The sequence below is a fragment of the Lissotriton vulgaris genome, chromosome 11 (genome assembly GCF_964263255.1).
Source record: "Lissotriton vulgaris chromosome 11, aLisVul1.2, whole genome shotgun sequence".
Taxonomy (NCBI): Eukaryota; Metazoa; Chordata; class Amphibia; order Caudata; family Salamandridae; genus Lissotriton; species Lissotriton vulgaris.
Window position 1 is genome coordinate 1,051,891,389 of NC_141699.1, and position 22,763 is coordinate 1,051,914,151.

The 22,763-nt window shown below is 43.2% G+C and overlaps 1 protein-coding gene across 19 annotated transcripts in view; it reads left to right on the top strand.

Annotated features, from left to right (window-relative positions):
• TNIK (TRAF2 and NCK interacting kinase) overlaps nt 1–22,763 on the top strand; it is a 724,668-nt gene that overhangs the window by 340,366 nt on the left and 361,539 nt on the right. For all 19 annotated transcript variants that reach the window (XM_086944405.1, XM_086944396.1, XM_086944403.1 and 16 more), the window contains exon 3: nt 8,226–8,282. In XM_086944405.1, the coding sequence (XP_086800531.1) occupies nt 8,226–8,282 (57 nt within the window). The remainder of the gene's footprint in view (nt 1–8,225; nt 8,283–22,763) is intronic.

Sequence of the window (22,763 nt, forward strand, 5' to 3'; positions counted from 1 at the left end):
GCCAAGGCCACCTTCACGGCATCTACGATTACTCAGGCACAGAACTGTCCGCGGACTCTTTTTGCAGTGGTGAAGAGGCTAACGGGAGCAGATACGGTACCTTCTCCTCCAGCTCTAGATAAACCACAGTGTGATGCTATTGCAGATTTCTTTATTTCTAAGGTGGAGCGTATTCATGAATCCTTGACTACCCCCCCGCCATCTGCTGATCCCTTACCAGCGGCTACCTCTAGCAGTCCTCTTCCCCTCCCCTCAACTCTCATCAACGACTGGCTTTTGTTTGATGACATCACCTTTTTATCGTGCCTGAACAGTATTAGATCAGGCTCCCCTCGGGACCCGGTGCCTATAAAAATTATAAAACTGTTGGACCTCGATCCACGGAGAGTCCTAATGAGACTTCTGAATACATCTCTTACAGAGTCTACTGTGGCACAGGAGTGGAAGCACGCCATGGTCGTTCCCTTGTTGAAAAAGACCGGCGCGGGCATCACTAACTTAGCCAATTTTAGGCCCATATCCCTGCTGCCTGCATGTTCTAAAATTTTGGAACGACATGTGAACACCCAGCTTAACTCATTTGTCGAGAACGTGGGATATCTTCATCCGTCCCAATCCGGGTTTCGTGCTCATTATTCTACTGAATCCGCACTCCTCGGGGTAACGGAGAGGCTTAGTCACGGTATCGATCGCGGGGAGACCTTTGCACTCATCCTTTTGTATTTGACTGCAGCGTTTGATACCGTGTCTCATTCCATTCTTCTTGACTCTCTCCGCTCCCTTGGTGTTGCTGGATCTGCTCTGGCCTGGATTACCTCCTTTTTAGGTGGGCGCACCTTTCAGGTGTTTTCGACAGAAGCTGAATCTGCTGTCTATTCATCGGCACACGGCGTCCCCCAGGGGTCGATTCTCAGCCCTTTGCTGTTTAACATCTATATCAGACCCCTTGCTACTGCGGGGAATGAGATTTTGATATCTTTTCTGATCACCTAGATACCCATCTCATTCATCCAATTTTGGATCGATTATTGACTGTCATTGAGTAAAAGGCAAACCCACATAAGGTTAAATCAACCCCATAGACTGACGCAACTCTGAAGAACCACTTACGACTGGTAAAGGTTTAAAATTTAATATAAAATCAAAGTCAATTGCATATACAATCCTCTCAAGATAAGATTCAACAAGTATACAGGAACTAAAAGAAACATAAATTCTCTAAAGAATTCGTAATCTACAAAAGAATACAATCAAAACTAATTCCAATACTAACAAATTGAATAGCATAGATACAAAGTGAATCTGATGCGTCATTTACAAAAAGAGAATAAACAAGTTAAATCTGTCCCTACTCTATGCTAGATGACATCCCTACTAGCAAGTCCTTTTATCTAAAAAGGTGTCAGCAGTTTGACTTCCAGAGAAGTTCAAACTCTCTTAGCCTCTGATGGAAACCTATGTCGAGAAGCAGTACCCTTTCTGCCTACCCATCCGTTCTCTAAGGGTCCTCGGCCTACTGCTCTCTTCTGCTCTCTGCTCTTGCTCTTCTCTTCTCCCCGGGGTGCTGTCCCTAAATACAATATCACAGTATGGTTGGAACGCCCCTTTGAGACGCCCACCATGTGCTCATTCACGTAATCCCGCTTCTGGTTCTTTCCATAGCTTCATCTCTTCGTGTCGTCTGTTAAGTTGACCTTGCTTCTTAGGCGCCATCTTCGTCATCGTGCTGGTAACCTCATGACATTTCAGTTGACACTTTCAGTCCAAAGTCTATCACCTCAACAGAACTCTATTCATTACAATTGTGATTGTAACCTCTTTGGTCCTGAGAACAGTCACTTCTAAACAAGACCCCAAATTCCAAGCGTCTCTTATCTCATTAGGCCATAAACCTCGTCCAACATTGTCACTCTAAATTTAACAAGACCTTTGACTCTTGGCTCGCACGTTCAGATCAAAGCTATCCCCCTATTCCTGTGAGCCCACTAAATTACTTGCAGCGGACTACACTCTTGCGAACCCTTGGTCCGTTAGGTTAAAATCACACATGAACACACTATTCTAGAATTCCTACAACTCTTCTACACGGTATGACTTTTAACACACATATATATATAATCGAATTAGCAAATCATTTGATTATAAGCAAATTCATGTTACATAAAATACAACGTTATTCTCTCGTTTTTACATAGTGCTATACGTTCTGCACATTCCTTCACTTTACATTTCACCTTCTTTCTCCGTTTAATGATTACATACATACATTCTCTGTCTAGCACGTTTTACTGTTCTTAAGCATTTACACACATTTCTATATTAACCCACTATATACGGGTCTTTCTATTCTAATGCACATTCTAGAGTAAATACAAATACATTTTCTTATGACTTATGTTTACATATGCTAACTTTACGTTATAAGCTTGTAAATATGGTACGGATATACTTTTCATTCAAATTGCGCTCTCTCACTACCATCGTGGAGGACGCCAGTTTGACAATCTATTCGTATGCCGACGACACGCAGATTGTGTTCTCTATCTCCAGCAGTGAGGGCCATGAGGTCTCTGCCTTGACATCTGGCCTGTCACGCGTTGCTGCTTGGATGCACGACCATCTGCTCAAGCTCAACGGTGACAAGACCGAGGTTGTTATCTTGGGCAAGAATAAAGATCTGTGGGGCCCTCGGCATTGGCCCTGTGATATGGGTCCTCTGCCGAATCCAGCCCCCGTAGCCCGCAACCTCGGTTTCCTCATCGACGATAGGCTCTCTATGAGACAGCAGGTAACAAAGGTCGCTGCAATCTGTTTCTCCACCTTGAGATGGTTGCAGAAGATCCTATGGATGCTACCTTGCTCCACTCGGAGAACTGTCGTCCAGGCTCTTGTGATCTCCCGCATTGACTATGGGAATGTGCTTTATCTTGGGGCCGATAAGGCCACAATAAATAAGCTTCAGGTGGTGCAAAACTCGTCAGCTCGTTTACTGTGTAATGTACCCCGGAGATCTTCTGCAGCTCAGGCTCTGCGTGACCTTCATTGGCTTAAGGTCCCGAACCGCGTAAAATTTAAAACCTTATGCCTTCTTTTTAAAATCCGGCAGGGTTTTGCTCCCAAATACCTGCAGAACTTGGTTCAAGTCTATAAGCTAGGATTACTAGCGCGTGTGTGACCCCTGAGGCTTGAGCCGGGGGCTGTTACCGTATTTTTAACTGTGTGCTTTTTAAAATGATTTGCGCCTGATTGTATTATTATTTCATTTTTAAACCCACCTAACCTCACGATCTTCCAGCACTTGTCCCCACTCCCAGCGCAGCCGAGTCAGCGCTGACGCTGTGGGAAGCTGGGTCTAGGAGGCCATATTGGGGGGAATTAGGGTTGGCGTCCGAGTTGTTGCTCGCCTCCCGCCCGCCCACCTACATAAGCAGCAGTGTAACGCGAGCGCGCTGATTACTAGCGCGTGTGTGACCCCTGAGGCTTGAGCCGGGGGCTGTTACCGTATTTTTAACTGTGTGCTTTTTAAAATGATTTGCGCCTGATTGTATTATTATTTCATTTTTAAACCCACCTAACCTCACGATCTTCCAGCACTTGTCCCCACTCCCAGCGCAGCCGAGTCAGCGCTGACGCTGTGGGAAGCTGGGTCTAGGAGGCCATATTGGGGGGAATTAGGGTTGGCGTCCGAGTTGTTGCTCGCCTCCCGCCCGCCCACCTACATAAGCAGCAGTGTAACGCGAGCGCGCTGATTACTAGCGCGTGTGTGACCCCTGAGGCTTGAGCCGGGGGCTGTTACCGTATTTTTAACTGTGTGCTTTTTAAAATGATTTGCGCCTGATTGTATTATTATTTCATTTTTAAACCCACCTAACCTCACGATCTTCCAGCACTTGTCCCCACTCCCAGTGCAGCCGAGTCAGCGCTGACGCTGTGGGAAGCTGGGTCTAGGAGGCCATATTGGGGGGAATTAGGGTTGGCGTCCGAGTTGTTGCTCGCCTCCCACCCGCCTCACACTTGTATAAAAAGATGTCATCATCCCGTCCGCGCAGCGGGCGGGCGCAGCGGGCGCGCAGGCAGCGCGCCGAAGGCGCGCCAAAGGCGAGCCCGTCTGCGCCCGTCCAAGACCGGACGGGGCCAGGGGCCATGACCCTGGTCATTTGTTGGACCCCCATATAAAATACAACTCTAATGATCTGTTAGGACTGAGACCCCTCGTAAAAACAGAGTGTGCCCACTCATATCATCCGCTAAACTTGCCTATCCAGTGCCGACATTGTCATCTCCATACAAAAGGCTTTCTGCCCATGGAACATCTGAATTCCTTTAAAATGTTTCTTCTCAACTGCAGATCGATGCCCAAGCATCAGACTGAAATATCTATACTGCTTGAAGAGCATAACCCGGATGCGGTTTTTTTCACAGAGACTTGGCTAACCGATTCGTCGGTGCCCGATCTCGTCCAAGCACTACCTTATGGCTACCAAATAGCCAGAACAGACCGTATCTTAGGAAGGGGAGGAGGATTGGCAATAGTGTTTAAAGATACTTACACATGTCGATGTAATTCTACTTCCATTCTCGACTGTGAAAGCGCATCGTTTAATTTGGAATTCTCACCTAATCTAAATTTTTCTGGCATCCTAGCATATCGCCCCCCTGGTACGGCCAGACAGTTTCTAGACTCCGCGCCCTCAGTAATCGCAGACCTGGCTATTACATCTGCCAACTTCACGCTGTTGGGAGATCTAAACATGCACTTTGAAGATTCTGCTGATCATGCTGCCCAAGAACTGATTGCCGACTTGTCTGCTCTTCAGCTGGCCCAACTTGTCTCTTCACCTACTCATGTGAAAGGACATTTACTAGACCCAGTATTTAGTAACTGCCTAGGTTTAGTGACAGAATCCCCTATTGCTCTCCCATGGACAGATCATCAACTTATCCGGCTAAACTGGTGCATCCCTAAACCACCTGTTCTCTCGACAGGTTTACGGGAGGCTCGAGACTGGCCGAAATTGTCAACTGACGAGTGGGCTCGTGAACTCCAAGCCACTATCCCTCTAATTACTACAGATCCTATAGAAGCTAATGACACCTTTTAATAGCTGGATCACTCAGTCACTGGACACCATTCTCCCAATAGTAAAATCTCGCACCAAAAGGTCTAGGATGTCAGCACCTTGGTATACTACAGAGCTTAGGGAGATCAAACGCATGTGTAAAAAGCTGGAGAGGAAATGGCGTCTGGGATATACAGACCCTGACAAAATAGCATATAGAAACTCCATCAGGAACTATAAGCTTGAGATCAAAAAAGCTCAATCCCAGCACTACACACAAAAAATTAATGATGCTAGGTCCAATTCCAGGGAAACATATAGAATTGTACAAAATCTCACTACATTTCCTCAGCCTCCAATAAATAGTGAGATTTACTAACTCGCTGCAATGAGCTGGCGGACTATTTCTTTAACAAAATAGATCGTATTTACTCTGCCTTCCCAGCCATTCACTGACAAAATCAGGCAGACACTGTTGGCCTCTCCAACTATGGGGCAGCAGAAAATAAATCCCCAACTCTGGAAAACTTTCCATTACTACAGCAGGATATATTAGCTAGTCTAATGACCCAGATAAAATCAGGCTCCCCCAGCGATCCGGCCCCTCCCAGATTTCTAAGGACCATTAGTCAGACCATCTTACCGATCATGCTAAGGGTACTCCATGCTTCCATCTCCACCAATATAGTTCCCCCTAAGTGGAAAGAAGCCAGGGTTAAAGCACTTGCTAAGAAACCAAATAGGAGTGTCACCAATCTCAGTAATTATCGTCCAATCTCCTTGCTCCCCTGGGCCAGTAAGCTACTGGAAAAATACATCAACGGCCTTTTGACCAAATTCCTTGAGGAAAATAATCTCCTTGATCCCTCGCAGACCGGCTTCCGCCCCAAGCATGGGACGGAGTCGGCTCTTTTGGCGGTCTTGGAGGAAACTAGGGGCATCTTGGATCGGGGAGGATCGGTGGCAGTCGTCCTCCTCGATCTCAGTGCCGCTTTTGACACTGTAAATCACACCATCTTGTTGCAGCGCCTCGGGGAAATTGGGATTCAAGGAGGAGCATTGGAGTGGATCCGCTCATTCCTATCCAGCAGGCAATTTCAGGTCTTTGAGGGAGCAACCATCTCTACAAGCAAGCCTTTAGACTGTGGAGTTCCGCAGGGCTCCTCATTAAGCCCGACGTTGTTTAACGTCTATATGAGACCGCTGGCTGGGGTCGTCCGTCCGTATGGTATTAAGATCGTTACCTACGCGGACGATACCCAGCTGGTAGTCTCTCTCACGCGGGCCGGAGACCCTGTAGGTACAGTGGACCTGCTCGAATGTCTGAGCAAGATTGATCGTTGGATGACCATGTCTTGTCTCAAACTCAATGGAGACAAGACAGAGGTCATGATGCTGGGACATCTAGCACCATCCACGATCAATCACATCTGGCCGGCTTGCTTGGGTACCCCCCCAGTCCCCAGGGATGCCATCAAGAGCCTGGGAGTCTGGTTGGATAAGTCCCTGACGTTTAACCATCAGGCCGTTGTATTATCTGCCACCTGTTTTGGCCTGATTAGAGTGCTGAAGAAGATTCTTCCATTACTCCCGTTTGAGGCCAGACAAATTGTGGTTCAGGGACTGATATTGGCCAGGTTGGATTTTGGTAATGCGCTCTACCTTGGTACCCCTGACTCCACATTAAAAAAGTTGCAGGTAATTCAGAACTGTGCAGCCCGAACTTTGCTCCAGCTCCCCCGTAGGACCTCTGTGAAGGCAGGATTGAAAAAATTACACTGGCTTCCCGTGAAAGACAGGGTCAGCTTCAAATCTCTGTGTGGCCCATCAATCTTTTTGGGAAACTGGGCCACTAATTAGTCGCACCTTAATCACCCCCTATCTTCCCAATAGACAACTTCGATCCACTAATGCCTTACTGGCAGTAGTGCCAAAGGTTAAGAGATCTAGAGCAGGAGGTCACTCTTTCTCCTTGAACGCGGCCAAGTTGTGGAACAGCCTACCTTATCATCTTAGGTCCAACTCAGACCTTACTTCTTTTAGGAAAAATTTAAAAACTTTCCTGTTTAACAAATAAGTTGCTTCTCCTGTACTCGGCCCTATGGGCAACACCTGTTAGTTTTCAGCGCTGGGACGCCTCCGGGCAGCTATTCTGAGCTTTATAAAACCTATTTTCATTTCATTTCATTTCAAGCTTGGTCGCACTTTAAGATCTTCCACTAGTGGCAATTTCCTGGTCCCCAGAATTAAATTGGCCAAAATGGGTGGGCGTTCGTTTTCTTATCTTGCCCAAAGATGTGGAATGCTCTTCCGTCGGCTCTGAAAGCCGAGACTGATCTCATTCCTTTTCGAAAAAAACTGAAGACTCTTCTGTTTAACTGATCCTTCTGCACTGTTTGTTCTGGTTTGGGCCTTTTGCTGGTTTTCTTTCTTCTATCTATCCCTGGCACCGGGAAACCCATTGAGGGTAGCTGCGCGCAATATAAGTTTAAATAAATAAAAAAAAATGTATGGTAAAAGTAACTTCAAAATTGGCCAAAGGGCATGACATGTCAAATTGAACAGAATCAGTGCACATTGGGCACCTGGGCACTTCTGCAGTGGTTCGCACTAATTTTATATTTTGACCTTGTACCGGTGCCAATGGAAAAAGACATTTTTGTAGAAGCCAAAAGGTGCTTGGCAATTGTGTGGCTCAGCTACCACGAGTGGTCCAGAAAAATGGTGACAACTCATTGCTGCACATTTTTATAGAAGTGTGCAAGCAGCACTATGAAACTGTGCTTAATTTGTGCCGGTGGTTGCAGATAGTGGGCATCCTCACTTTTTTTTATTGACCAGGACAATTTTCTCATAATCCGAGTTTGACCCAGAGCCAATGAGAGATGGGCAAAAAAAAGGAGGAAAGGGAGATGAAAAAAGTAACAGGGGGAGAAAGTAGGGATGGAAAAGAACATGCAGAAAGGAGATGAAGAGACAGGAATTGAAGGGTGGTGGAAGAAAGAAGCATGCTGTTCAATTGGGACTAGGCAGCGCTGCCAGCCGGCTACTAAGAAATAGTTTGAACCCTTGTATTTATATACTTTTTAAAATTAAGAACCAGCCTTAATTGTCTGCACGAAATGCAATGCAAACGCTCACGGTAATTTCTTTTTGTCTTTGCAGGGTCGCCATGTTAAAACAGGACAGCTCGCTGCTATTAAGGTTATGGATGTCACAGGGGTAAAGTATTTTTTTTTTCCTTTCAACCTTAGCATGCCTTCATTAATAATGAAACACACGGGGGAGCAGCTCATAAAAAGAAATAACTGTGAATGACGCCTCCTTTGTCTCACGGCTGCAAAAATAATATTAATTCCACGAGAAGTGGTTACAATGTTTAGACCCTATGCATTAATTCTGACCACAGTGCATGCAGAGGGAATCTGTCGCGAATTTTTGATGTCCTGATAATTTATCGAATTGTGTTTTTTGCAGCTAAAATGAAATCCACACCATGTTCTTTAATATGTAGAGATGGGAGTCTGCAATTAAAGGGCCACTTAGATGAAATATGGATATATAAAATAATTTGGTACTTTATCATGAAATATTACCTCCAATACTAGCCAGAATGTTCATGCTTCATTTCTCATATGATGATCTTCTCTGGAGAACCGACTGCATTGTGAAAAAGGTCTTGCTTTTCTCTCTTGTTTGCAGCTATTGACAACAGATGCTGTCTGTATGTATTTAATATCAGGCTTCTCAAGGATTTGCTTGAAATCAACATTCTGCCTGTGAAATAGCAAAATGTGCACATATACGACAAACTAGATGAATTTATCAATACAATCGGTCAGCACCTTTGCTAATTTGCTTAGAAAAGAACTCTGTTTGCATACAATATTCCAATAGAACAAGTCAGGACATTGCGGAGTTCTAGTTCTAGTAATGGGGTATTAACCCCTTCGCTGCGGCGGAAATTCCGCCGCAGCGCTAAGGGGGCGGGGGGGCCGAGCGGCGCTCGCATGCTCGTGACGGAGCCGCTCCGTCATGAGCCGCGGTTGAGCTGTGCTCATGACGGAGCGGTTCCGTCATGGCCCCGCCTGCTCAATGGAACGTCCAGCGCAGGCGCGTAATTTGCGCCGCGCAAGCGCGCCGAGCGGGCCATGACGGAACCGCTCTGTCATGAGCACAGCTCAACCGAGGCTCATGACGGAGCGGCTCAGTCATGAGCATAGAAGGGGTTAAGTGACCAACTTTGGTTTACTCACACATCCAGTGGGTGGGCGTAAGTGAAATGCGAACAAGTTCAAGGGTCAGTGCAATCCATCCGTGAATGGTTCCCTAACTATGGGTCTCACCATTATACCTCTGCCTTAAAGGAGTTCTTCGAAGGGTCCAGCTTCATGTTAAACCCTATACTCTACAATAACCCTGTGAGCTGACATGCGCACTGAGGCAGTCATTGCTTGGTGCAGTTAGGAGAGAGTAAGGGCACAGCCAGCTGCACATCAGCACCAACCACTGGACAAAAGTCTGAAAAGAACGAAGATATCCTGGCTTGGATCATCATAGATTGACGATGCTCTGCAAGAGGCGACTCCAAGCAAAAGAAATATCGAACCAAATTCAATAGTGGCCAGCTCAAGAAATCAGGATGAAGACCTGAGGATACAAGTTTCTTCTAAGAGTTCATGAAAGTTCATGACAGTAAAAAGGTGGATTCAATTGTTTAGAAGGGCATGGTGGGGGGGCTAAGCTTCTGGCGAGGGGGAAGCTGACATGTGGAAGAGGTTAGGCACTGCATTTTTCATAGTAAAGTTATCTAAAGAATAATTGGGGGGGCAGAAGGTGTCCTAAGGAGCCTGAGTACCTTCTAAGATGATCCTGTAAGAGTGCTTTCATGTCTTTAGACAATTCTGTAGGTGCCAGCTGGTGCAGATGGAGTCTGAAGAGGTTTTTACACCTACAAAAGGTCTAGAGATCAGATACTTGTGTGGATTCCATCCAAAAAATCCAGCACCTATGCTTTATGCAGTAAGATGCTGTAATAGTTTTTATGATTTTGCTGATGAGATCCCAGGGCTCAAGTACCTCCTTCCTCACCACCATCTTCAGCCAACTACCCATCCACAAATGTGTCTGAGCAGCATTCCTGTTCAGCCATTTGATGGATTCTAGCACTTGCCGCCAGCACAGAATTGGTATCCTCATAACCTGCATGCACATGGGGGGAGGGGGAGGGGCGCCATGCAGCAAGGCCCTAGTCCCTCAAGGGTAGCCAAAACTGCTGCATTGCAAAATCATGCTGGTCATCAAATAACCAGTCTCCAATTGGGACTAACCGGGTCGCCCAGTAGTATGGCCTAAGGTCTGGTACCCCCAATCCACCGTCATACACAGACTGAGTGCATTTACGAAAGTCTATCCTGGCAAGCTTCCCCACCCACTGGTACTTAGTTGCCATCTACTGCAGCTCAACGAAGAAAGTAGGCAGAAGGATAGTTTTGCAGCACATATAAATATGGGGGGTGGGGGGGGGGGGGGTGGGGGTAACATCTTAAAAAACCCTGCTCTGCCCATCATTGAGAGGGGCAGCCGAGACCAAGCCGCCAGTTTCTTTCAAGAGTGGTGCAGCAAATATGAAATATCAGAGTCCCAGGCCTCACGCTGATTGTGAGAGATGGTCATTCCCGAATATTGAAAATGAACCGTAGCCACCAGTAGGTGAGACATAAGGATCTTCTGCAGAGCTGGGCCCACTATGTGGATTTTTCCCACTTCACCTGCAGCCCTGTGAGTTCTTAAATCGCTCTCAAGAGCAAATCTTATTGCTCTGATTTTTGCCCTCCTGGTGTGCATTACTGATGATGCCACCAAGACCTTTCTGAATTCTTAGCTGTCTTGGCAACGTGGTATGCTCATTACAACATCAGCGGACAGGGTCCGTTCTATGACGTTTTAGGATGGCCACTCTCCGCGTGCACCCGCTTCTCTTAGTTGGCCGTGTGCTATTACTACCCTATGGGATAAGGACTCTTTCCGAGACTGTCGCAGATTTTATATTGTTTTGCTTTGAAGGACCTGTGATGCTGCTGTGTAATGGAACTTCAGGTCCCAGAAAATCTAGTGGCACACTGTCGGATACACCAGCCTTAACATCCGGGGGCATGGCCCGTACTGTGAAATTAAAGACTAGCTGTCTTCCAAGGAAACACTATTGAGGTACTTTGAGCATTTTTTTCGTATGATCAAGGGTAAATATGGCAATCTAACTATTTAATAAACTTTTCCATGTGCTCAGACCCTAAGCTACAAACCATTTCCAACACAATAGTGGATGTCTCAGAAATTATCAATTTGATCAATGAGGTTTTTGGTTCTTTAAGGCCCAGAAGATTCAAAAGTCTTCAAGCCCTCCTGAAGTGGTTGAAAAAGACCTCAAATTCTTGAACATGAATGTGTCCACATCAAACTTGAGTCCATCAAAATCCAAGAGAGTTAATATGGTGGATTAAATAAATACATTGTTTTGCCCTGAAGTCCTAAAGGCTGGTGTGGTTTCGGTATCATGGAGATCTCAGCGAATGATAGAAAAAACTAAATTGGAGATAAAATATGCCTGAAGAATTACAGACCAATATCTCTATTGGATGATATTAGGGAAGTATTCTGTGCTTAATTTGTTAAAGAATGAGTGCTGATGGCCAGAGGTCTGCTCAGAAGGTCACAGCTGACCCTATTGAATGTTTACAAAGTCTTCAATCCACTTAATGCCTTTTAAATCCAGCACTAGACACTCCGTCACTCTTTTATCACACTATTGCAGGTTCCTGCTTTCTCTCCTTGTTTTTTTGATTTCTGATGAAGAACAGTAAGTGCCGGTCCCCAAACATGAGTGCATGTGCCTCTCCGCCACCCCCCCTTTCTTCCCCCCAACAACCACTAGTTCAAATTAAGCACTGGAAGATTATACTTTGTGTTAAAAGAGCTTTTGGTGATTACAAATGCTCTTAAAGATACTCAAGCTAGGTTCAGTAGGTGTTGAAAAGGCATCAGCACTGTAGAACTAGGACTTTGACTGAATCTTTTATTTATAAAGCATTACTTGTTAAAAAGGGTAGTATATTTGGATCAAAAAAGTAAACTTTGACAAGTCTTTACTGAGGTCAACAGTGGCAAGTCTGCTTATACAGGCCATATTAGGTGTTATACAGTTAAGATACTGCTAAAATCAAATATGCCCAAGTGGTTAGTGTACTGAGGGTTTTAGTATAAATGAGGCGTTAGACGGGATGCATGTTTGACTCAACATAGTTCAATATTTTTTAATAATGTCCTGTATCCTGATCTGTCAGCAGTAACTTTGGCGGTCCCAAAATTAAATGGGTCATCTATAACAGGTTTGCCATATGCTGATGTTTCATTGTTTTCTATGTGCACCATCCTTTTTTAAAAAAAATATTTTTTATTTGGGTTAGGATGCATAAAGGACAGAGTATTTCATTACAAGTATACCTAAAATCAATATACAAAAGAGTAGCAATAACAATCAAGGAATACATATATGCACAGTTAAAATAGAGACTTACACTTATAAAAGGCTGATCTTATAAAACATTCTTTCATTAACATTACATTGTCATACAGCCAATCAGGCCTGATCTAGCTTCCCTACAGTTTGTTATGGGGGCCCATATGCGTCTTCCCATCTCTCGTTTTTTTGACCCCTTCAGTTCATATAAGCATTATTCTTCATTGTGTATAACTTATGATCTAGAGATCCACATCTGGAAAGAGGGAGCTGTAACATCTTTCCAACCTGCCGAAATTAAAATCCTTAGTACGGCGACTGACATAAAGACTAGGGCTTCCTCTTCCTTCCCGAGATTCAACTTAGAGTCCGTACCCAATAACATCAGAGTCGGGGATAGATCGATCTTATGACCTAGCAGCACCTCCCAAAATTTCATTATCTCGTCTCTTATTGACTCTAGCCGATTACAGTGGAAAAACATATGTAAGATATCTGCTTGGCTACCATTACATCGCGGGCATCTATCATTTTCTCTTACTCCCCAGGCGAATAGTTTTGCGGGTGTGTGATAAAGGTTAAAAACTGTTTTATAGTGCTGGGCCCGTAAATTAGAGGCCCGGAAAATCTTTTTATTCAAACATAGCGCAAGATCCACATCAACATCTGGATTTTCTGTGCACCATCCTTGTGTACAAGAATTGAAGAAAACTGTAGTTCCCAAATACCGAGAATGTAATGAAATAATAGATAACACTTCCCATAGTCTCTAGCTGTGTACAATTTTATGATAGGTGGCACAACTCTTTCATCTTTGCTGATCATTTACCAAGCAAAGGTAGTAATACATACTCTTTGTGGGGGTCACATAACTTTTCACATAAAGATTGGCTAAGGAAGATAATTAGCCAAAACCAGCCCTTTAAAACCTTCTCAGGAAAGGGATGGCATAATGAATATTGAAAGTACTGTGGTGGTGACGACCCTGCTCTGCTGGGTTATTCTGTGGAGATATCCCAGTGCACTCATTTTTCAGACAGGAATTTGAGATGTACTGGGTTGTGAAAATCTTTTGAAAATCTCATACTCCACCATAGTAAAATTATGATTTCCTTGGTTTTGGGCTGAGCTAGAACATTAACACCACATATCGATTTTGTTAAAAGTAGAGACATTTTCTGAGGGTTGTGAAATAGAGGTTTTTAATATAAATTTTAATAATAATCTTAATTCTTCCTTGGACATGAGTTTGTGTATGAATGTGTAGGTTATTCCTATAGTGCAAACCTACACACAGGGCAGCAGAGGAATGTGCATGGTCAAAGGCAAGCTTAAATTTGCTGAGCAATTGGAGAGAAAGTAAAGTTGTGGAAGGTTAATGCTTTGTGATGTAGTGTTCTTTAAAGAAGTGAGTCTTCAAATCTGTCCTAAATTGGAGCAGTGTTGAAGCAGTTCTCATCGATATGGGGATGTAGTTCCAGATCCTGGGTTCATAGTTGGAAAAGGCTTGTTGTCTTGGTCAATATTTATTACACTTCTTAGTCTGATGGTGTCCAAGCTAATGGTATACAGAGAATTACCAGAGATGGAGAGCTTTTCTGCAAGATAATAGTGTCCTGGCTGTGACGACTTTGTAAATGATACAGCTAATGTTGAAGATGGTGTAGGTTAGCAAGGGTGGAGCACTGGAGTTCCTTTAGGGTGTGGATGATATGATACCATTTCTTCAGGCTGTGGATAAGACATGCTGCAGCCTGTTAGGCGCCTTTAAAGGGTGCCAGTTTGGAGTCTGGGAGGCCATGGAGTAGATCATTACTACAATTCCGAGATGAGAGAATATAGCCTTGTAGCCCGCCGTAGCGGGCTATACCGGCCCGCTGAATCGTTAAAGCCCCGAGCCGAAGGCGAGGGACTTTAACGAGACAGCGGGACTTTAATTGCCGGTTTAGCCCTGCTACGAAGGGCTATAAGGCTATTATAACATTCTGCCACTATAGGGCAGAATGTTCTAACAAATTAAACAAAGGGTTCTCGAAGCTCAAGGGTATATAAATCCCCTCGAGCTTCGAGAAGCCTTTGTAGAACATTGGAATGTTGCTCTGCGGGCCTTTAACGCCCCCTAGAAGCAGGGAGCACTCCATTGTCTTCAATGGAGTGCTCTACATTCCAATGTTCTACTAAGGGCTTCAACAGCAGTTCTGGAATCTATTTCTGGAACAAACGTTTTTTCTTTAAAAGAGTACTGAAACCAGGCTGTCTTTTTGTTTCCGGCAATGTGTTCCTTAAGGTTGGTGTCCAGGGTTAATCCAAGTGATCTATTGTTTTGTGAGAGTTGGAGTTCGAAAATAAAATGGGCACAACTTGTGCATTCTACACATCTAAAGTTATCATCACTGAGAAGCCTAACGTTTTAATCGGAGTTTGATAGCTTCACTGAACTGCTCTCATCACAGAAAAAGCTAAGAGCCCCAGGTTGTTTCAATACCTGTTTTATCTAGATGTTGGGAAGAAATTGCTGAAGCCACTGCCAAGTGAGCCTGGTGTATTAACCGGGTTCAAGTTCTGTTACTATAAAGGTTTGAAGTAGGATCACCATTCAAAATGTTAAACCTAAGTATATAGGGAAGCTTGATTGATGAGGGAGCCAAGTGATGTAATGTTATGATGTGAAGGGTTGGTGTAGGTGTATCATGTAAATCAGGTTACATTTTAAGCATTACAGTGGTTGCTTTGGGATAATGTGTCTACAAGCTCACTACATAGCTTAAATACAGTTCAGAAACCCCATTTGTTATAATTTTTAGGACAAAATGGCATGTGCCGCCTGTAAAATTGGTCTTGCACTTTGGATAAGGCGATATAACTTCATCAGTTGTTTTCTAGATGTAAACCTGTTTTATGCAGTATATTTTATATTGAATAAATCAAGATGTTTGGGATAATGATTTTAACCCCTTACGGGCTCGCCCATTCTAAGCCCCCTCCTGCAAGTGCTAAACCCTTTTTTGGCTATTTGGGGTAGTTGGCACCTAGGACTTCATAGCCTTATTCCCACATAATGTATCCATGTCAAATTTGCGTCCTTTGTTCAACCATCCTGGGAATTTTAAAGGTATCCAGGGTTTGTGAATTCCTCGGGAGGGAGGAAATAGGCAAAATGTAGCTAAATTTTCAGTTTTGGTTCAAAAATAGCAAAAAAAGTGCTCCGGATAAGTGCCTGTTTTTTTCCTGAAAATGGCATCAGCAAACAGTTTGCTGTGCTAAAATCATCATCTTACCAGCTTTCAGGAACATACAGAAACACATTTAAAAAAACGAATTTTTACCACAGTATTCGCTTTTTTCAAAGAGGTTGCCCCTTTTTCCTATTTCTTTTTGTGCCCGCAACCTACTTCCAGTTTGTGGTGGAAACCAGTGTGAAACCCCTGAATGATTCAGGAACACTATAGATCTATGGAAAGTCAATAACATTTCAAAGCTTTCCTGTGCTCATATGTGTAGATTCCTCAAGGTTTTCCCACAGAAATGAATTGTTGAAATAAAGAAAGATTGAAAATGAGACGAAAAAATGGCCAATTCTGCCAGCATTTTCATCTCTAATTTTTTGCCACGATGGCTGATTTACAAAAGCAATATACCATTATGTCCCCTAGACACTTTGGGTTGCAGGGATGTCTAGGGTTTGTAGGTTCTCCAAGTACCCTAGGAACACAGAGCCAACAACTGAGTTGCAATGTGCAATGGTTTTTCATTGTGTACTGAGTATAGACCAATTTATGTGGTGAAATATTTAGAATGAAAAATGGGTGTCAAGGAAACCTATACATTTCTGAAATGAGCACAAGATATGGTGTTTAGGATCAGTGGCTGTTTGTACTACTCTGAATTTGTGGGTACAATTACTAGCAAATGATTTAGAGGGTATTATTAAAAACGTCTAATTTCTTACACACTGGCTTGGATTTAGAAGGCTCAAATGCAGTGAAATCCAAATGGTGATAACAAATGTTTAGCAATTTTATGCTGCCACATGTGGTCTGATAAAAATGGTACCTCACTTGTGTGGGTAGGCCTACTGCCCGCGACAGGAAACTGTCAAAAACACAACATGGACGTATCACATTTTCCCACTGAAAACAGACCCTTTTTTCCAATGAGGGTAACTGGATTTAGGGCCCTAGCTCAGCTGGCACATAAGGAAAGCTAGCAGACTTGAACATTTTGAAGACTAGACAACTGGGGGAATCCACGTTGGGTGCCTTGCGTGGCTCTTGCTGTTTTTTTTGCCATTATCCCTTGCAAGCCCCAAAGTTTGACTAAAAAACTAATTTTCCTCACATAACTATGATGAAAAATTGTGGCAACTGCTAGGAATCACGAATTCGCACCCACCCAGCATTCTTCCAAGTCTCCCAATAAAAATGGTACCTCCGTTTTGTGGGTAGGTCAAGTGCCTGCAACAGGAACAGCCCAAAACGCAACATGGACACATCACATTTTTCCACTTAAAACAGACCACTCTTGTTACAGGGGACAGATATTGTAGCACTGCGGCAAAACCACCCTCAAGTAACAAAGCCGGACCCTGTGTTCAAAACCGGGCCTCACCCCTCCGGCCCATGGGGGAAATGCCCGGTGCCCACTATGCCAGTCCGGCCCTGGTCCAGGAATTCATGATTTGTGTTGCTTTCTCGAGGCCATTTTACCCAGACGCCTTGAAAACTTAAAACTTTGGTAAAAATCTGACATTTTACTCACATTTTTGTGATTGAAAGTTCTTGAATCTGCAACAAGTCACAGGTTTACTTCCACTCTGAGTTCCCACATGTCCCCGATAAGAACAGTACCCAAGAAACCACAAAAAAATGCCCAAATGCACTACTTTGATAGATAGGCAATAGAGTTAGCTCTGGTATTTGGGGTTGTACTGTGGCACCACCTATGCATACCTATGCACCACAGCCATTTTTAAAAACCATACAAAGAGGGGATCCCAGGGTGGTGTGCTCTGCATGGATCCTATGTGTTTTTCTTGCCCAACAATGCTCTACAAACATCAAACCTTGCCTGAAATCATGCATTTTCATTTTTTTGTCTATGATTGAAACTTCAGGTATCCATAAACTTCCCTCCACCCACAGTAACCCCACATGGGCCGATAAACGTGATGGACCACTTGTGTGGCTATGAATAGTGCCTGAGAAAGGAATGGATCAAACCAAGGGCTATAAGTGTACTCCCATTGACCTCAGTTAGATGCGTTCCGGTTATAGTTATAGAACTAATTGTAATTCATGACTTACCATGATTTATGTATTAAAAATCATATCTGTCATCCCTCATTTTAGTCTTTTTCAGAAATATTTATACAAACATTTAAATAACACTTTAAATCAATGAAAAATTAGCCCATTAACAGTTATCTTACAAGTGTAAACTATGTATTAAAATTAATGGCAACATGCAAGAAAATATGCACATAAATTCTTATAGTTATAAATGATCAAAACAGTCTAATATGGTCTGCTCAAGGGCTGATTAATACTAATTTATGTATTTATCTAATTAGTACTTTTGTCGCTGCCGGACGCCATATTGCCCTCTGCGATAGGAGTGCTGTATTTCCTGTGAATAGTATTTCCCACTGAAGTGCTGCCTGCATCTACCCTCGCTGTTTCAGCGTAGAATGTTTGGATCCTGTTGTATGATGTTCCTACCCGTGCCTATCAGCCGCATGCCCTTATATAGCACTCTTCTATCCTGTCAGCATGCCCTGCTTTCTGGATGCAGGAGCTGGCAGAGCCATGATTAGTTGTGAACCCTTATCAGTGCAGAGGATGCTGGAAGATGGTCATGGACCTGTGGTGCTGTGGGAACAGCAGAGGGAGCCACAAGGCTGCCAGAGGATGTACCAGGCCTGCATTCCAATAAGTCTGCTGTCTCTAACAGCTGTGGTAGCCATATTCTTTTTTATGTCCGTCGCCTTCCTTCAGCAGAAGCTTTTGCTGTCTCCTGCATTTCGTAGAAAGCTTTTCTCTGCACCTAGCTGCCTCTGACAATACATCACAGGGAGAAGATGCTCTCTTCAATTGTTAAGGGATGATTAAAGCTGCACTCCCTAGCTATACAACGTTTCCAAAAGATTTCACAAAGTCGCTGTTGCCCACCTCCCTGGTCCACTGCCAACAGACCACATCACTATGATATACAACAAAAAGCAAAGAGAGGCAATAGAAGCGTTTTGAGATGTACAAATGCAAGACAAGAGAATCAATCCAGACTCTTCAGTGATGTTGTATCTGATCCTTTATTGGATACTTGGACCACACATGACATAAGGCGATGACATAATGCAGCCAAAGTGCAGCCAACGCTTTTCGCCCTGAATAGGGCTTCCTTAGGGCAGTAGTCAAAATACTCCAATCTAAAAGATTATCGGGAATGTACCCAGATCGTTATATCGTCCAATATTACTTCAAATTCATGTAGTTTTGTTCCACAAATGAAATTACTCCCAGTCACACGCTTTGGTTTGTCCCCATATTTTCATATAATCCGCAATTGCTCAAAAACGATGAAGTTGAATTCCAGGATACATGTTCAAATCCAGTTCATGGTCTTTATGTCCAAACAGACTGTCAAGTGCTCACTATGATAGGTGAGGCATCTATGGTTTTTCCTTTATGAAAGAAGTCACTCCATGGAAACTCCTCCGACAAAGCGGTATCTTTCAACCCGCCACCGAACTGAAAAAAACACGTTCCTCCCTGAATAGGGCTTCCTTAGGGCTGCAAGCATAACATAGGTACAATCATATACTCAATTGGTAACCAGATACATGCATGTCATAGACATCAACACAAACGATTTATTTTGAAACATGCCATAATTCTCATTGCTACAAAAATGTGAAATTCTTGTCTCAATGTGATACGTTTTTAACAGTGGTTTTTGAGTATGCCATTTAGTACTGTAACGTAATCCTCCCTAAATGCAATACTCAAATTTGTCTATACGTGACAAAAACTGGAAAGAAAAAAAGAGAAAGTTACAGACACTCAAGACTATATTAAAGGATATTTGGATAGTTAAAAGCAACTAGGTGGTGCAAGTTGACAAGTTTGAGAATCAAAGTATCCTCCAGTGCCAGAGGGTTCAGAAATGGCAGCAGGCATGGACCTTTCCGATGCGGCTATGATTAAATAGTTTGCCAAACTTATTTCGCTCATGTTTTGGGCCGCTAGTGAGACAGCGAGCAAACCTCTATAGATCTACTTTTGATTGCCCTTCACATAGGGTTCCAACAGGGCCGTATAAGGCAGGGAACATGCCACGTAGTATGATTGTGTATTTTCAGGACTTTAATGTCAATGAAAGAATACTTTCAATTGCCAAGGAACGCAGGAGATTCTTTGTAGCAGAGGGTTACATTTTCTCTATTATTCCGAATTTGGCTAAGGGTTGGTATTCCCAAAGTTAAGGCTTTGTCTGTCCCAGTCCTAGACTGGTAAGGATCCTTTGTTATATTTTCAGAATGAGTGCAAGCTAGGGGCCTTTTAGATGTTGAATGAAATGCACATTGATTACTCTGGGATTTATACATGACAATCAGGATCTTCACTAGGTTTGGGGGGTGAGGGTCACTTTAATGATTATGATTCTGAGGAATGAGGAATACTCCAGTATTGTCTGGATGTCAGGCTTGACATCTCAAGAACAGGGTGGGTGTCCATCCCCAGAACGTGCCAAGCTTGGGATCACTTGCGGACCTAGAGGGGCGTAGGGAGGTTGGGAGAGGGAAGAAGAGGGGAGGGAGGAGAAGAGGGGGGAAGGTGGTCGGGGAGATGGTGAGGGGAAGGGGGAGAGGGACGAGAAGAGAAGAGAGAGCTGGGGGTGAAGGAGGGTGAAAGATAAAGGGAAAAAGAGAGTAAACAAAGTGTACATGCTTCATGTTTGAGAAATTAGAAAGGAGTAACAGAAGGTTTAAAAGGGGAGATGGTTAACATTATATCATGAAACGTAAATGGGTTAAAAGGGAGAAAGAAGGCCGAGATTTTCAGAAGCTTGTCAAATGAAATGGATACTGTAGTTCTTGAAGAAACGCATTTCACTAAAAAATAGGCTGATATCCGTTGCATATCAAAATATTGTCAGTTATATCGCTCCTAGAAAATATGATCTAGTAAATGCCATGTACCTCTCAGGTCAACAGGAAGTCTACTATTATTTTTAATAAATCTCTGAGGGCCCTTCAACCTAAAGTATATCATGTGGGTAGGTTGGCTAGAGTCGAAATACTCTATAAATGAAGCAATAGCTATTTTGTTCTGGTGAATACATATGTACCGAACAATCAGGATTCCCATTTTTTCTATAATATGATGATTGAACTGAGCGATGTTAGTTTACCCATCATTATAATGGGCGATTTTAACTGAATTCTGAAGCCAGCGCTTGCCACAACCAATAACTTGCATACAGCTTGACTGGGTAAGACCCAAACTAGCATTTTAGATATGATGGCTTAGCTGAGTCTGCTTGATATATGGAGAGAGCAGAACTCTGACCTTTGGAATGATACTTTTTTTTCTAAGCCCCTTAGGCAATATTCTTGTATTGATTTTTGTTAGACTAGTGCTTCAATCTCCTAGAGCTGCAAGGTTGAGATTCTACTTCTGCTCCATTCAGATCATTCTGCCAGTAAATTAAAGTGGACAGGCAGTTGCTGTACTGATACTAAACCATGTTGATTTTTCTTACCCAAGTATATGTTAGATCATTCTGATTAAATCAAGCACTTAAGCTTATTTACGCAGGAATTCCATTCGGTTAATCAAGGCCCAGCTCATCCCTCTGTGATCTGAAAAACTTTGAAAGGTTATATTAGGGGAATCTCTCAATATTTCAATACTTCGATCTCTAGAGCAGATAGCAAAGAGGAGAGAGCTCTCGGGGGCCAATTGAACAACTTAATTCAACTACACGTGGTACAGGTCTCAGCTCGGTCAGCAACTGGTCATTTCACATATTTACAAATTATGGGCTTGTAAGGCCAAATTTCTGCCTTAATAATGGCTTGCATAAATAAAAAAGCCCTCTTAAGTGCAAGACATGAATGGGAGAGAAATCCGAGAAGCTGCTGGCCTGTTTGTGCCAGGCTGGCAGGCCAAAAACTGCAATTTAAGAAATTTAAGACATCGAAGGCAAAGCCTGCACTCTTTACTCCGAGATCTCCTTTACTTTTATGGCCTAATATACCAGGAGGATCTGGATTGTAGCACTGCCAATATCAAAGACTACCTGTCCCCTTTAGATTTACCTAAATTCGATATACTGGATAGTGAATTCTTAATGGATGATCTTATACAAGCTATTTGCTAGTCAACCATTAGGAGAAGTGCCAGTGCCCGACTGTATTCCATTGGAATTATATAAAATCTTTGCACTGATCATCATTCCACTTTTTCGGGAAGTACTTAAAAGGGATTCAAAGTATTGGTGAAGGTATGTCTTCCTGGAATGAAGCCATTATTGCAATATTTCTTAAAGAAAAAGACCCAACAGAGTGCGGCTCATATCGACCAATTTCACTTCTTAATGCTGATTCTAATATATTTACTAAACATTTAACTAATCAGTCGACAAGATTATCTCTCAGCTTGGATCCCCCGAACAACATGGCTCCATTCCAGGGAAGGATACAATTTCTCAAACCAACTTAATCAAAACACTAATAGAATGTGCTGAAATTCTCCGGAAACTACTCAACAATATTTTATTCGATGCCGAGAAAGCATTTAATTGTGTCTCCTGGAAGTTTCTTTGGGAACTACTTGCCCAATTTAATTTTAGCCCCTGACTTAATAATATGGTTAAGGCTATCACAAAGCCCAGAGAACTCAAATTAGCATAAATCGGGAATTAACACCATTTATTATTATCTCATGTGGTACTCGAAAGAGCTGTCAGCCTTTCCTGCTCTTTATGCTCTAAAGCCATATATTAGGCTTGTACATTTATGTCTCCCAAGTAACCCGTGCCTGCTGCTTTCCTCCCCTGTGGCAGTTTATGTGGATGACATATTAATATTTTCACATTGTTTGGAGCAAACAATTCAATGTGTAGAATATGTAGCACTAGATTTTGGCCAAGTTGCAGGATACAGATTGAATGCCAATAAAACA